Source organism: Hevea brasiliensis, chromosome 13 (assembly GCF_030052815.1).
Source record: "Hevea brasiliensis isolate MT/VB/25A 57/8 chromosome 13, ASM3005281v1, whole genome shotgun sequence".
Lineage (NCBI taxonomy): Eukaryota > Viridiplantae > Streptophyta > Magnoliopsida > Malpighiales > Euphorbiaceae > Hevea > Hevea brasiliensis.
In genome coordinates, this window is record NC_079505.1 from 64270285 (window position 1) to 64286256 (window position 15972).

A 15972-nucleotide genomic window follows, 5' to 3' on the forward strand; every position below is an offset into this window, starting at 1 on the left:
TCAGTCAGAGAGGGAATTCAAAACTATTTCCTCCCACTAATCATGCTAATGAGGCATTCAGATATATAGTCATGACACTGTGGTTTCAAAACTATCTTAACAATTTTCTAAACATTTATTTGCAATTCTTCGCTAATTATCTGTAGATACAATGTATCTGTCGCTAATACTTTATATATATATATATATATATAAAGAGAGAGAGAGAAAGAGAGAGAGAGAGAGGGGGGGTGTATCATAGATTGATTTTTCTATTTTTTACATATTTAATATTGATACATCTAATAATATTTGCGATGATTAATATTATTTTTGTATAAAAAATATATATTTTAGATGTGATTGTATGAGATTTTAATTTTCTTTGGTTTATTTAATTTAAATGTAAATTAATTATAATTTATAAATATTCTTATATGCATGAACACATTTTTTTTATTTTTAATTTATTAGTCAATCTTAGTTAGATTATTGATTTAGATCTTTAAATTTTGGTGAAATGTTTAATATGAGAACATTCCCTGGCATTGGCTCTAAAAAAGAAAAAATTATCGTCTACAAAAAGCAAGTGTGAAGCATTAAGTGCCCTTTTACTAATTCTAGAGCCATGAATTCCCCTTCTGAGCTCAGCTTTCTTAAACGAAGTAGAAAGACCTTTAGCACAAAGAATATATAAGGAGAAAGTGGATCTCCTTGTCTATGGATCTCCTTGTCTATGTCCACTCTTCAATGAGACAGGACTAAATTCAACACCATTTAAGTCAACAAAATAGGAAATAGAAGAAACACATAACATGATAAGGAGAACCCATAGCCCATCCACAACATAATCAGCTTAAGATATTCCCAATCAACCTGATCATAAGCCTTGCTGATATCTATCTTAAGAGCCATTTCACCTTTATTACGCCTAGTTTTCCTTTTCATGTGATGGATCGCCTCAAAAGCAATCATAAATTATCAGTAATCAATCCACTAGGGACAAAAGCTGACTGAGCAGAAGAAATGATACATGGTAATAACAATTTTAATCTATTAACTAGAACCTTCACCACAATCTTATAAAGGACATTACAAAGAGAAATGGACCGAAGATCCTTTACACTCTGTTTGGATAAACAATTAGAGAGGAAGGAAAATAAAAGAAGGAAATCTTTTCTTATTTTCGATCACTTATTTTCTCTTCTTATGTTTGGATAAGTAAAAAAAATAGTAGGAAAATAAAAAATGAAAAAATGAGCTACTTTAACTCTTTGATTTCTTATTTTTAGGATAAATTTTCCTCTCCATTCTTATTTTCCTTCTTCTTTCCAAAGAATGGAAAACATCTTGTCAACTTTATTTTCCTCCTGTTATTTTCCTTCCTCTCCCCTTCCACCTTTCCAAACAAGGTGTTAGAGTCAAGGGATTCTCCTTGAAGGCCTTGGGAAGCGTGTTTAGGGACTTTAGAAAATTGAAATTCCAAAAATTTATCTAGGGTTTTATGCTTGCATACTTGTGCATTATGATCCTAAGCAATTTCTAATACCCTAAACCATATCAAAACACACTTTCAACATGTAATTTGGATTCATTTGCCATCAAAGATTGAGGATTAACGTTTATATATATATATCAAACCCTAACTAAAAGAGGGATTGAAGATGGCTAACCTCCTTGGATGCAAAATCAACCCTTTGGGAGTTCCATGCTAGCCAGAGTATATTCTTGTTTGGTCATATGAAAATTTGTGACAAAATTCCCAAGAGACTCTGGTAGAGACTGAAGGATCAAATCCATTTGCGGTTGAAAATCCATGTGAAAGTCAAGATGTTCCAACTGCTCTATAAGCTGGATCATCTTGTGGACATGATCTCTTACATTTTGTCCCTCTAACATCCCTATTCTGAATAGTTGTCTAAATATCTCATATCTAGCATTCCTACTATGTTCATCATACAACTCTTGTAAGTGAAGAAGGATCTCAATTGCACTTTGCATGTTTTCATGTTGTTTCTGTAATTAATTAGTCATAGAAGCTAGCATGTAATACTTGGCTCTCATATCATGCTCCTTCCACCTGTCCAACATTTCTGTAACACCCCTACACTAAGTAGTCTATACATTCTACTGTTCCGGTGACTAGTGTCTGTCCGGACAGTCAAGATATTTAGAACCATATCTAAGTCATCTAGAAAAGCCATAAATAAAAATTAATAGAAATCACATGAAGGTGAAATGGAAATAAGAAAAATTAAGCATAATCAGTTAAATGAGCTGAGATCCTAGCGATGGGTGATCGACCTGGGAAGCAACTGGGAGCTCAGTTGTTACCATAATTTCGCGTGGGACCCCATGACACCCTAGGTCAAGGGATAATTGTGAAACCATTGGAAACTAGAAAACCACAGAAATAAAAAGAGAATAAGCTCAGATAAGTGAATCAAAATTCAAAGAGTTACCAAGCACTATTAGAAAATGGATTAGAAACAAAGAAGGGTAATTTGATCAATTCACTTCTAGAGGTGACTCTTGACCTAAATGTTAATTAAAATATAGGAAATTAAAATTATGAAAAAGAATTAAAAACATAAAGAAGTGTAAGGAAGAAAAGAAAAAGAAAAGGAAATTCCAATTTTTAATCGATTTATGACATAAGCATGAGGTAAGCATGACCTAATTAAATTTATAATTTTAATTTATGAAAATTGGGGATAAATATCATATAAAAGAGACAAAATTAAAAAGCAAAAATCAACTCATCTTCTTCCATAAACTAGCCGGCCATCATCTCCTTTCTCTCTCTCTCTCTTTTCTTTTCCTTCCCACCATAAATGACCACCAAGCTTCAAAAATCACTAGAATTTTCCCTTGAATCTTACAATTCATCAATAGAAAAATTGATTGTGGACCTTGATTGAGAATTTGGGAGCAAGGAATTAGGAAAAAAGTGAAGAGATTGAAGTTTGGGAAAAGCTTCATAGAGGTAAGTGATCTTTCAAGTCTCCTCTCTTCTTCTTTCTTTGAAATTGAGTGCAATTGTGAGAGTTTAAGTTGATAAATTGAAGAAACTATGCTTGATCTTTGGAGACTGAATTTCGGCCAACCATGGAGGGGAGTAGGATCTGTTGTGTTTTGATTAATTTGAATATGAATTCTAACTTAGGTGATGGTGTATACTTAGTTGGTGTGATTGAATGGCATGTATGTATGAAATTGGAAGGAGGGAAGATTAGAGTTTGGTGAAAATTAGGGTTTTGGGAAATGTTGGCTAATTGATGTTTATAATGCTTAATTATGGTCATTTAGTATGCTTTGAATTGAGAATTGATTAATAGAATTGAGAAAATTGATGTTTGTTGAATTGCTGAATGCTGGACCTTTGAGTGCAGTGGTTTTAAATTGCCATAATTAGAGCTACACAACTCCAACTGGTGTGAGGCCAATTAGAAATGAAAGACTTAAAGCCACATTTTTTGTGAAGAAACCTTGCCAAAAAACTGACCATAAGTTGGTTTAAATTTTGCTTGAATCTGAAATTGGTGTCCTGAACCTAGGCAGAAATGATTAAATGAATAGTGTTTGGTCAATTAGGCATAACTCATTGTAGAAAGCTCCAAATGACCTAATTTTTGAACCTGTGGAAAGCTTAGACATAGTAGAACATTTCTTATGAAGATCATGAGCCCAAATTCTGACTTTAACCCATTCAATTTGCTAGAACAAATTAAGTCAACAATTATGACTAGAACAAAACTGACCTGAAATTCTGGACTTAGAACTACATGATCAGTTTTGGCAAAAATACCATAACTTGGTCCACAAAACTGAAAATGTAGTGAAACCAAAGCCAAAATTTTTATAAGACCTAAAACTATAATTTTCGTGTTTTGACCAAAATCCAGAACCTAATGGAACTTGGACAAATTGCTAGGACAAGTCAGCAATTCAAATCCTGAAATTGAACTAAGTAACCATTTGACCTCAGAATAGTGTTTAAATCATATCTCCCACTAGGAAACTCCAATTGGGATGAGCCAAACTGTTCTAAAAACCTAAAAAACAGAAATCCAACTTTGATTTAGAAACTTTCCCCAAATTTTTAGTGTAAGGACACTAAAATGAGAATCAAAAACACTGATCTGAACCTGAAATCCTAAAGGCATAGGGTTCAAGAGTCCAGGTTAGTCAATTGGCTATAACTCACCCTACATAACTTGAAAATTTGTGACTCTTAAACCTGGGTGACCCTAAGACATAGGGTAACAATTCATATGAAAGACATGAGGCCTAAAAATGATTGTAGCATGCCCAAATGGCTAGACAAAGTTTATTACAGAATCTGCCTGGTTCTAGAATTATAAGGGGTCATTGGACTAATACTTGATAACTTGACCACAACTTGAGAACCAAAACTCCAAATGGAGTGATTCAAACTGAAAAATGAAACTAAGACATAGAGAGACAAATTTTATAAAGAACACCTCATTAGATTATGATTAAAACTAGGTCAAAATTGAGTTCAAAAGTTAAGAGGTAAAACTGTCCAGAACTCAAACCTTATGAAACTTCATAAGTAACTTAAGTATGTATGATGCAATTGTTGGATTAATTATTGGAAATTTTTTGGATGAGTATTGAGACACTTTAATTATGTGTTTCAGTTGGAAAGGAGCCTTCCAAGGAAGGAGAAAAATTAGATTAAGTCAAGACAAGTAAAGAAGGTTTGTGCACAACTAATTTTAATTCTTTGTTTTTCATTTGGAAATTGATTTGAATAAGTGAGTGTGAATGATTTTTTATTGTTATGGAATTGAAAAATTAATTTGAGAAATAGTATGTTGCTATTCTATAAGTGAAAATTTTGAATGAAATATGATTAGTGATTTGTAATGAAATATTTGAATGAAATAGTTTGAATTGATTTTTGAAACCACACTTGGCATGACAAATTTTATTGTGTTCCTCCTCCATTTATGGAGTTGAGTTTAATTATGTTTCCTCCCTCTCTGGCTTGTCAGTTGAGATTGAGTTCAGATGAGTACTCATATAGTTAGCTAGCCACCTCCCTCATTAATTTCAGTTAGTGAGGTTGTAGATTTTTTATCGTGGTGTACAACACAGCATTGATTGAAAATTTTGTGTCGTGACCTAAGTTGTGTGAATTGTAGCAACACCATGTTTGAAATTATTTGATAAAATATTTTTGAAAATATGAATGTTAGATGAATGTTGAAAACTCTTATTTATATTTTTGGTAAATTGTGTTTACTTCAAGTATTAAATTATAGTTGTATACCACTGAGTATAATACTCAGCGATAGCTTGTTATATTGTCGCAGGTAGGAGTAAGGAGAAGTCTGCATAGAAGACTGAGTAAGCAGTAAATTAGAGCATTTTGTGGTCTCATTTTCGAGTATATTAAGAATACCCATTGTATTTTCCTTTTTGATGTAATTATAGTTGCATATATGTATGTAATCATGTATTGAGTAGTTGTATAAAAAGTCTCTTCTAATATTTGAGTTGTAAATATTGAAATTTTACTTTTGTATCTATGTGTTAATTTCTTTGAAATGAGAAGGAGAAATGAATTGTGAAATGTTGAAAATGTTGAGTTGGATTTGGATATTATTGTAAATTGCTTTTTCAGGTGAATTAAAGAACTATTTTCTTATATTTGTGGCCGTTATTCTGCCAACATTTTTGTAAAATTAAAGAAAAAATTATGACATCTAACCAAATTTTAAAAGGACACTTTAACTACTATTTTATGGTCACTTAAAACTCCCAAATGTATTATAATCATTTCAAAATCCCTTGTAGTATATTTAATGAGTTATCGGTAGGTGAAGTTCAATAATTCATTAAGTATACTAGGGATCATGTTATGCCTTACAGAGGGGTGAGGTGTGATAGTTTCAAATTCCTCTGGAGTGGCCCCTGGAGGTAAGAGACCAGGAATTTTTAAATCTATAACATATCCTATACGTTCTAGTTCAGGACAAGCTTCAGGTTCCTGAGCCAATCAGAAAGATTAGGTCCTGTCAACCTATTATGATCAAGTATGCCCGCAAGGATATTGGATGGTGGTGGTTGTTGGGAGCTCATTATTATCAGAATATAAACTACAGAAAATAGCAAGATTAATTAGTAAATGTATCAAGTAATTAACCAAAATTATTATGGTCTTTTAATCAAATTGGTCCTCCCACTAATTTATCGAATCCTACACTTCCAAAATAGGAAACAAAAATTCTAATTGGGTTGAATTTCTAGTGGGTGATTGAATTCTTATAGTCTTGTTGATCATCCTCAGGCACATTCATTATTGGAATCACAACAACCCGTAAGTGAGCAAATCCTTGCCCATCACATCTTATGTGAGGCTCAATCATTTATTTGGCCCATAATATTCAAAACCTCAGGCACATCCATTATTGGTTTATCTTGCATTAGTTAAGTTGATATCATTAAACCAACAAGCATGCAAATTAACTTTAATGACCTCAGGCACGTCCATTATTGGCCACTAAGCATTCACATACTTATAACATCTTATACTTAACAATTACTCTTAAGAAAATCTCTTAAAACAAATGCATTATTTCCATGTTTCCATGACTAACAATGTAAGTGCTTAAAATTCCTTAAAGTAATTGCCTCAATGGAGGGCCATGATGCAATTACCAAAATTCACCATTAACAACTTAATCATTTATTGGAAGATTTTTGTAGTTGGCTTAATTACTATTAAGGTCTCACTTTGCACATTATCTAATTTGGCATGCATATATCACATATTTGCATTCAACCATACACATCTCATGCATACATGGATAATCAAATAAAATGGCATGATCATGGACTTTCTAAAGGATTCAATTCTGAGCCATCAAGAATTGAATTAGGGCATGTCCTAGGTGTATATCATTCATTATATTACAAGAGTTGTTGAAGGAGTACATAATTAACATCTTGATCTTGATCTCCTCCCACTGGTCCCACCAATGCTCTTGATCTCCTTGTTCTTCTTGCAATTCAATTACATAGTAACCCTTGGCATACTAAGGTGAATTTCCAAGAATTTGGACTTTAAAGTCCTTAAATAAATGAAAATACCTCCTAAGTAACACAACACTTATGGTACATGCCACTAAAAATAAAATTAAATATTACATCCCAAAGAAAAATAAAAGAAATAAATCTAATCACATTGATCTTTTCTTGTCTATAATCATCCATCATGCATATGAACATTTAATAATTAAATATAAATATACATGTTAAATTAATCTTAAATTTAGGAACCCTTCCTAAATTTAATTTTTATGAAAACAATTTTCAAAATGTATTTGTATGATTAGAAATCCTAATTAAACCATTCAATTAGGTCTAGGCATGATTTTGGGTCACTAATTATACAACAATTGCATAAAAACCTTTTAAATCAGCCATAACACGCCCCTGTGTGAGGATAACATGCCCCACATGTAAAACACGGGCTCAAACCCAGTAACACGGCCTGAGGAGCAGGATTACACGGGCCGTGTCACGAGACATGCCCCTGGGTAAGCCAAAGCACGGGCCGTGTTGCACGACACGCCTGGGCCATGCCCAGTAAACCCAGAACATAGCCCATGGCTTGGGACACGCCCAGGCCTTGTTCTTTGCGGTGGTAAGGTTTTTCTTAGGGTTTTTCACACCGATTCTCATTCAAATCAACCCAAACCTCATCCAATCACATAATTAAGTCCCAAAATCAATCCTAATGGCAAATATAGTGGCTCTGATACCAATTTTAAGGCCTTAGGAAGCGTGTTTAGGGACTTTAGAAAATTGAAATTCAAAAAATTTATCTATGGTTTCATGCTTACTTGTGCATTATGATCCTCAGCAATTTCTAATTCCCTAAACCATGTCAAAACACACTTTCAACATATATTTTGGATTCATTTGCCATCAAAGATTAAGGATTAACATTTATATATATATCAAACCCTAGTTAAAAGAGGGATTGAAGATGACTAACCTCCTTGGGCGTAGAATCAACCTTCCCATTCCCTTTGGGAGTTCCAAGAGCTTCAATTGTAGCTCCTCTAGCTTGTCCACCATAAGCTACACCAAGTCACCAATGGTAGCCTCCAAATCTCCTTTTATATGCTTGCCAACCAGTAAACTTTTAGGGTTTATGTCTTTGGTGAGGTTAAATGGATGTATAGTAACTAGAAACCCTTTCTAGCAATATTGATTCAAGAGAAACCAAGCTTTCTCTATCAAGAATCAATGGAGAAAAACAAGAAGAATATGAGGGAGAAAGTTGTCGTCCAACTTGAATGGAGGAAGAAGATGAATTCTTCTTCTTCTTTCTTCTTTTATTACACAAGACGAAAACATTAATTGGTGCCACATGTCAACATAAGGTTTGATCTTGATTTATTTTGACAAAATCTCTTCAAGCCATTTGTCAAACCTTGATTAAATCATCATAAAGTGGTCTTCCATTATTGGAAGACAAGTGGCACATTTACATGCGTGCCACGTGTCACCATTTACATGGGTGCCACGTGTCACCAAATAAAATTACTATTTTGCCCTTGTATGGAATTTTAAGTTTTCAATCTAAAATTATAATTTCTCCCTCAAATTAATTTATATCAAATATAAATTAGTTAATTAATTAATCTCCATTAATTAATGTCACAATTAAATTTATATTTAAACTCTTTAAATATAAATCTAATTTATATTATACATCCAATATTCAAGATTTGGTTTCAAGTCATGCTAGAGATTTTACAATCTTATTGCAAACTAAATCTATTTAATTAATCACACAAACTCTTTAATTAATCAATTAAATCATAATATACTTAGTGATTAACTTGTGTAGGTGTGTGACTTACTGGGCTCATTTCTAATTGGCAATGAGAAATGATATTAACTCTTAATATCATTGGAACTCTTTCTTACCGTAAATGATTTTCTTAAATCATTTTAGGCATCTCATAAACCATAGTTGACACCTACCATAGCATGTAATAGCCACCCAATTAGTAATAAGGAATACCTTAAATATGAACTTTTAATCATATATTACCGTACACTAAAATCTCTCCATTACAAAATCTCAATTCTAGTTGGAGTCATGGTTAATGTCAAACTCTATTTGCTATGAATGTTATGTTCTCTTTTAATTCCAGTTCTTGATTAATCAGACTTTCTTGTCAGAAACTCCTTTCTGGCTAAGTCTATCTGTCCCAACCAGGAACTTGAATCATCAAGAACAATTAAATTAACATAGAATTTTATCCCTATTTACTTAGGGTAACGGATCCAATCTTGATTAACATCTATCTCCATATATAACCAGTAGGAGCCAACACATGCCCGTATACCAATACACATTACGACTATGAAAGTAGTATCAAACTCAAACCACCTATATACAACATAACTGTATTCTCTCAGGTCGAGGGATTATATGCACTAATATGATATTTATGACAATGCATTGACGAGAGTAAACTCCATGTGCTTGTCATAAGCGTTACAGGTTTGGCCTATTTATCATATAAGTGTCTATCTTGTTTGTTATGTGGCATGAGACTCACCACTCTAACTTATTAGTATCTCATATTAATTCTTTGGAAACTAACATGAATAACAATCTTTCTGGATAAGTCATGTCTTGTGTGAAGTATCCTTTATTGTGAACCAGTTTATAATACTTTGTGATAGAAAAACTGTCACTCATATTCTTAACAACTTAAGAATAAAATTTTTAATAAAATACCAATAGACATTTTCCATTACACATAGACAAATTATGTAAATAGAAAATAACAATTGCCTTTTGTTAATAAAAATATGTGCAAAATATATACAAAATTATATGTTATAGGACATAATACTAACACTCTTTCATTGGGATTAGTACAATGATATTATTAATAAGAGAGTCACGGAAGGAGCTTGTTCTCAACCACTCCTAGCAACTCCTAGACACTGAGTCTCCCATAATATGCCAAAATTTTTGAAAGAACATAGGATTCATACCATCTAGCCTAGGAGATTTATCTTGATGCACCTGAAACACAATTTTTCTGCATTCTTCAGTTGTAAAGGAAGCATGGAGCCTAGAATTGTCATGATTAGAAATGCAAGGCTCAATTAGATTAATCACATTAGAATAATCCCCTGAAGCTGTAGAAAATAAATCATTAAAATACTAAAAAAATGGTGTTTCCCATTCCCTCCTTATCTTTTACCCAGACGCCATTTCTATCCTACAAAGCAACAAGATAAATAGATTTCCTATGAGAAGAAGCCTGAGAATGGAAAATATGTGTTACTGTCACCCTCTTTAAGCCAGAAGGCCTTAGATCTTTGCTTCTAGAGAACCTCTTCATTTGCTAAAATTCTGTTTAAATCCTCCTTGAGACCATACTCAATAGCAACTTATATATCATTCTCATCGCCTCTAATGGCATCCAACTCATGATAAATGCAATTAACATCCTTTTGGAAATTGCACCTAAGATTTTTACCCTAATCATGCAAATGAATACCACAATTTTTAATTCTATCAATAACCAAAGACCCTACCAATTCGTTCCATGAGTTTTGAACAACTTGATAAATATCTGGCTGAGATAACTAGAAGTTTCATAGTGAAAACGATTGGCATTACCCATCCAACGATGACAGTTAGAATCCAGAAGAATTGAGGTGTGATCAGAAATAGTAGAATGTAAATTACAGTGCTTATATTTTGAAAAAAAGATCCAACCAAGACTGTGTGACCATCACTCTATCCAGGTGCTCTCTAACCCTCTATTAATATCTCTCCCACACTCCCAAGAAAATTTGTAGCCTTGGAGAGAAAGGTCAATTAATTGGCAATGATCTATTGTATCACGAAAACCTCTAAATAAATATTCAGGATGAGGATTCCCACCACTTTTATCATCCATAAAAAGAAGCTCAGGGCAACCGTAAAAGACCGCAAGATGCCAATCAACATTATTAGCACTAGAACAACCATATCAACAAAATTATTAGAATAACTAGAAATTGAGATTAGAGAATTTAATTTCCATAAAACTGTAAGACCACTGCTACGGTCGTTATGGTGAACGCAAAAACACCCATCATACCCAATGCAAACTTTTATTTCCTTAACTTATTAGCATGGACAACAGTTTCACAAGGAAAAATAATATCCAGCCTTTTAGATTTAATAAGCTCTCTCAGAGCACGAATTGCATAGGGGTTGTTAAGATCCCTACAGTTCCATCTTAAGCAAATCATGGCTCTCAGCAAGCCTGGATACCAGGACCACCGTTGGACAGTTGTCAGATGTTGAAAAATTAACAGGGGAAAGTGACTTACCTGAATCAAGTTGCAACCCCTGCATAGACCCTTTCTCAGTAAGCTGTCTTTTTTTCCTTTCCTGTAACGCAATAGCTATTGCTTCATCATCAATAATGGGTTCATCACCTTCAATTGAATCATGGCTCAAATTTGAATTCAAGCCATTCTCGTCATTTAGGGCCATTTGAATGTCATGATCACTGACGTCATTTTGACCTTGAAGAAATGCCAGCAAAATTAGCGCGATTTGCATGCATCCCTGCATGAGATTTCGCAAAATTTTCAAATTTGAAATCCTTAAATCTCGTTAAAGACTCAGTAAGTCTTACCCCTCCTCTCTTTCGGAGCCACTGGTTACCGACCACGAATGCTTGACGAGCTACTAGTCGGAACCATGCCCCCCCACCCCTTTTGTACGGTACTTTAAAAATAAAAATATTTATTAAATATATTAAATAATTGATATATTAAATAGGTTGAAAATAAAAATTTTATAATAATAATACACTAAACTATAAAATATATTTTAAAAAATTATTCTATTTTTTTAATTTTATAAATAATTTTTTTTACATTAATCTATTTATACAATTTTAAATTAAAAAGATAAAATATATGCAAATCAAACTTATTCTTAAAAGTAAAGTGATAAAATTTAAATGAATTTAATTAAATGAGCTAACTTATATTTATTATTAATTTATTTTAATTTTTAATCATCTTCGCCTATTATATTTTTTATTATATTACATTTAAATTTATAATTAAGTTAATATTAATGTCAATAATATAACACATAACTTTTATAAAAGTATGATTCAATAAAAAAATAATAATTATTAAATTGATAAATTTTTTATTTATATAATTAATTAAAATGATATTAAAATTAATATTTTAATTTAAATAATTAAATTTAATATTTATAATATTATATTATTTATAATAATTAATAGAAAATTATATAAAAAAATTAAATCATAAACTTGTATAACAAGTATAATAAATTATAACACACGTTAAAGAAAAAATTAATAAAATATAAAATGATGAATATCTCACCACTGTGATAATTTAATATTATAACAATAAATAATTAAATTTAATTAATTATTAAAAATTAATATATAATAATATTATTATATCATATATATATAATTAATAAAAAAATTACACAAAAAAATCACGACTAACATATATTAAAAAATTAAAATTTAAATAATACTTTATTTATGACTTTTCATAAAAATAATTCGATAAAATATTTTAACAACTAAAATATATCAAATTAAAATATCAAGAATCTAATTGAAGAATTGAAGTATCAAATTAAAATTATATTAAAATTTAAATTTAATTTTAATTTTTAAATAGTCTTCAAAACTAAAACCACACACTCTCATAAAAAAAAAATTAGATTCCATCTTTAAAATAAAAATAAATTGAAAAACAATAAAATAGAATAAAAATGAGAGTGAAGCTTTTAAAATACAAGCCATTTATTACACTTCAACGTCAGATTGGGTGGCCAGCGCAACTGCATTTTATGCATCGTTAAATACACAACCAAAATTCCTAAGTTTCTACATAGAGCGATATTGATGGGTTAGCTGTCTACGTGTCCACATGCCGATGGTATTGATCACCTAATATTACGATAATAAATAATTGATTTCAACGTCGCATTTAAGTTTTATTCAATGTTTAAGAAAACCTTATTTTTATGAAAGATTGTGCTAATAATTGATTAAATTATTATTTAATTATTTTTTTATAATATTTAATAAAGATAAAAAATAAAATGAAAATAATAATAATATTTTTTAAATGTCACAAATAATTTTAAATTAAAGAACTCAAATATGACAGATAATAGATGAATAGAGTAGTTTTTATTATTTTTATTGGTTTCACCTTGTATTAGCTGTTTGAAGTTTCTGCAGAGAATGAATGGAAGCTCATGGAAAATAAGAAATTACTAAGAGGTATGATATTGATATATGATATTTATGTATTAGTAATAACCATTAATTTTAAACTTTTAATGATAATTTAAATAAAATTAAAAAAAAAAACTACTTGAAATTATTTTAAGAATTGAAATTTTAAAAAAAAATGATAATAAAACTAATGCATTACAAAATAAAATTAAAATCATATCAAACTAAAAGTAAAGATACACACTCCTAATCTCAAGAACTCTAGAAAAAAAGAAAACTAATTCTCCATTTTTTTATTTACAAATATTTTAAATTATTTATTTAAAAATTTATATAAATTTTTAGATATATTTCATTAAATATTATTATTATTATTATTATTATTATTATTATTATTATTATTATTATTATTTATAACACCCCGAATTTGTAAATAATTATTTTATATATAAATTATAATATTTTAATATATTATATATTATAGTAATTAATTTGAATTTTTAAGGCTTTCAAAATCAGATTTTATTTTTTGAGATAATTAATTTTATTGATTTTTAAAAATTAATTTAAAAATCACGTGGCAAGTTTAAAAATATATTTAGACTCCAAAAATTTATCTGAGTTTTTTGTAATTTTTTCGAAATTTTCAGATATCATTTTGGATCCCAAGACAGAATAAAATTAAATTTCAAGTCTCTTAAATCAAACTAGCTGAATCAAATCAGATCGAATCGGACCGGCTTTCTTCTTTTCCCTCCCCCTCCCTTTCGCGCGATCTACCCTCCCTCTTCTCTCTCTTCTTGTCCTCTCTCTCCTCCGTCCCTCACCGTTGGCCGGCCGTGCCCGGCCCTTCCCCACACGCCGGCGCACCTCTAGCCGACCACCATGGCCGACGCCGCCCCCTAGTTGATCGGAAAACACCCAAAACTCTCCTCCCTCTTGTCACGTGACTTTTCATCTTCCCAGACCAAATCCGGCCAATCAGGCCACCAATTGGATCGAGTCCAGTTTCTTTTGTGTTCTACTCTTCGAGAGCTTTCCATAGACACCTATTTTACTCATTTTTATCAGGCGATTTATGCGAATCAAGCCCGAAAAGTTTTAACCTATTTCGACTTTTGGGCTAGATTTCTGCTAAACCGTAAACCCCATAGAGATTCAGACCACCAGTACGCTCTACTCGACCAGAGCCTCACAACGACACCAATTTCAAATATTTCCTACACTAAAATTTCTATGGGTCTCATAAATTTTACAGTATTTTTTTGAATTTTTAATGAGTCTGTTTAATTAAATAAAAATTTTATTCTAACTCTTGGTGTTATTGGCTTTGCGTAGGTGTTCTTGTTTCTCAGAAATTCCACCGGCGACTGGTACTACATTTTCAGGCTGGACAGGTGGACTGCCAGACCCACTTCCGAAGTAGGTCAATATTACAGTACTTCCCACCATTGTCAAACGCATTCCAGGTGTCAGAATTTGCATAAGTAAACCCGAACTCCAAATTGCTCTTTTTGCCTAATGCTGGGTTTAGAATAAAATTTATAAAATATTCGTGGATAGACAAAAAATTGTAATTCATTTTGCAATAGTATAATAGCATTATTAAGAACTACGGGGCATGTTTATAGAATTTTTGAAGTTGGTCTAGATGGCTTTTGCAAAATGCTAGTTTTAAGCTTTATAGCTGAATTGCCTGGTTATATAAGTTTTGTCTTATTTGGTTGGCCCAAGAGGGGCTACGTGATGTTGTTGGAATGTGGGCCTAAGGCATTTGGTTTTAGAAGTGTTGTTTGAATTACTTTACAGGTTCGATAGGTCCTAGGTACGGAATAAACTCTATCGGATTTTCGCTATAAATTATCATATCTTTGACTCTTTAAATTCTTATTTTGTGTCAATACTAATAAATTCATAATATAATTGTTTAGGTAATTAGAGTTAACCTTCTTCTTCCGTCCAACCGCCGCAGTAATATCTGGTGGATTTATGAGTAGATATTTATTTTTTTTATAATTTTAGTGTTATTATATATTCAAGACATGCCTATGCATTCACTTATAAATATATATATGTAGTTAAATATTATGTACACCTTGTATTACATTTTTATTTGATGAAATTATTATGGATGTGGCCTTAAGATAATTTGGAGCTCTCTGTGTGTATCGGCGTGTGTGTGGTGTAATTATGGATATGGGTAGAACCGGTAGTTACTGCTGGAGCTTGACTCATTGGGACCCAATCCTTATATGTGAATAAGTCAGTGTGAATACGACTTTAAGTTGATTTTGCTGACTCCCTCATTTAGATTATTAAAAGAAAATCCGAGTTGAGTTGATCTCGCTGGCAAGTATTGGAAGTAAGAGAGCTGTATAGGGGATTAACTCCCATATGTGTGTGTGTATAGGGATGGCAACGGGTCAGGTTTTTGCAGGTGCTCGATCTGACCGAACCCTAATAGGATGGGTTTGGGTATTATATAATCGGGTTCGGGATAGGTTCGGGTTTGAAAAATAATACCCGTGACGGGTTTTGGTCGAGTTTGAGTTTTATATATTGGGTATCCGTTACCCGAACTCGTTTACATAAATACTTAATTAAAATATATATTTTTATAATAATATTTATAAATTTTTATATATTTTATTTTATATAAAATAAAATTTAAATATTT

General features: G+C 31.4%; 1 protein-coding gene across 1 annotated transcript; it reads right to left on the reverse strand.

Annotated features, from left to right (window-relative positions):
- Positions 1 to 10990: 10990 nt before the first annotated feature.
- On the reverse strand, positions 10991 to 14759 carry LOC131172171 (uncharacterized). Its single transcript, XM_058133117.1, has 3 exons — positions 14609 to 14759; positions 11685 to 11776; positions 10991 to 11614 (listed from the first exon to the last, which is right to left on the reverse strand). The coding sequence occupies exons 1-3, from the start codon at positions 14757 to 14759 to the stop codon at positions 11267 to 11269; spliced, it is 591 nt and encodes a 196-aa protein (XP_057989100.1). The 3' UTR covers positions 10991 to 11266.
- Between the last annotated feature and the right edge of the window lie 1213 nt (positions 14760 to 15972).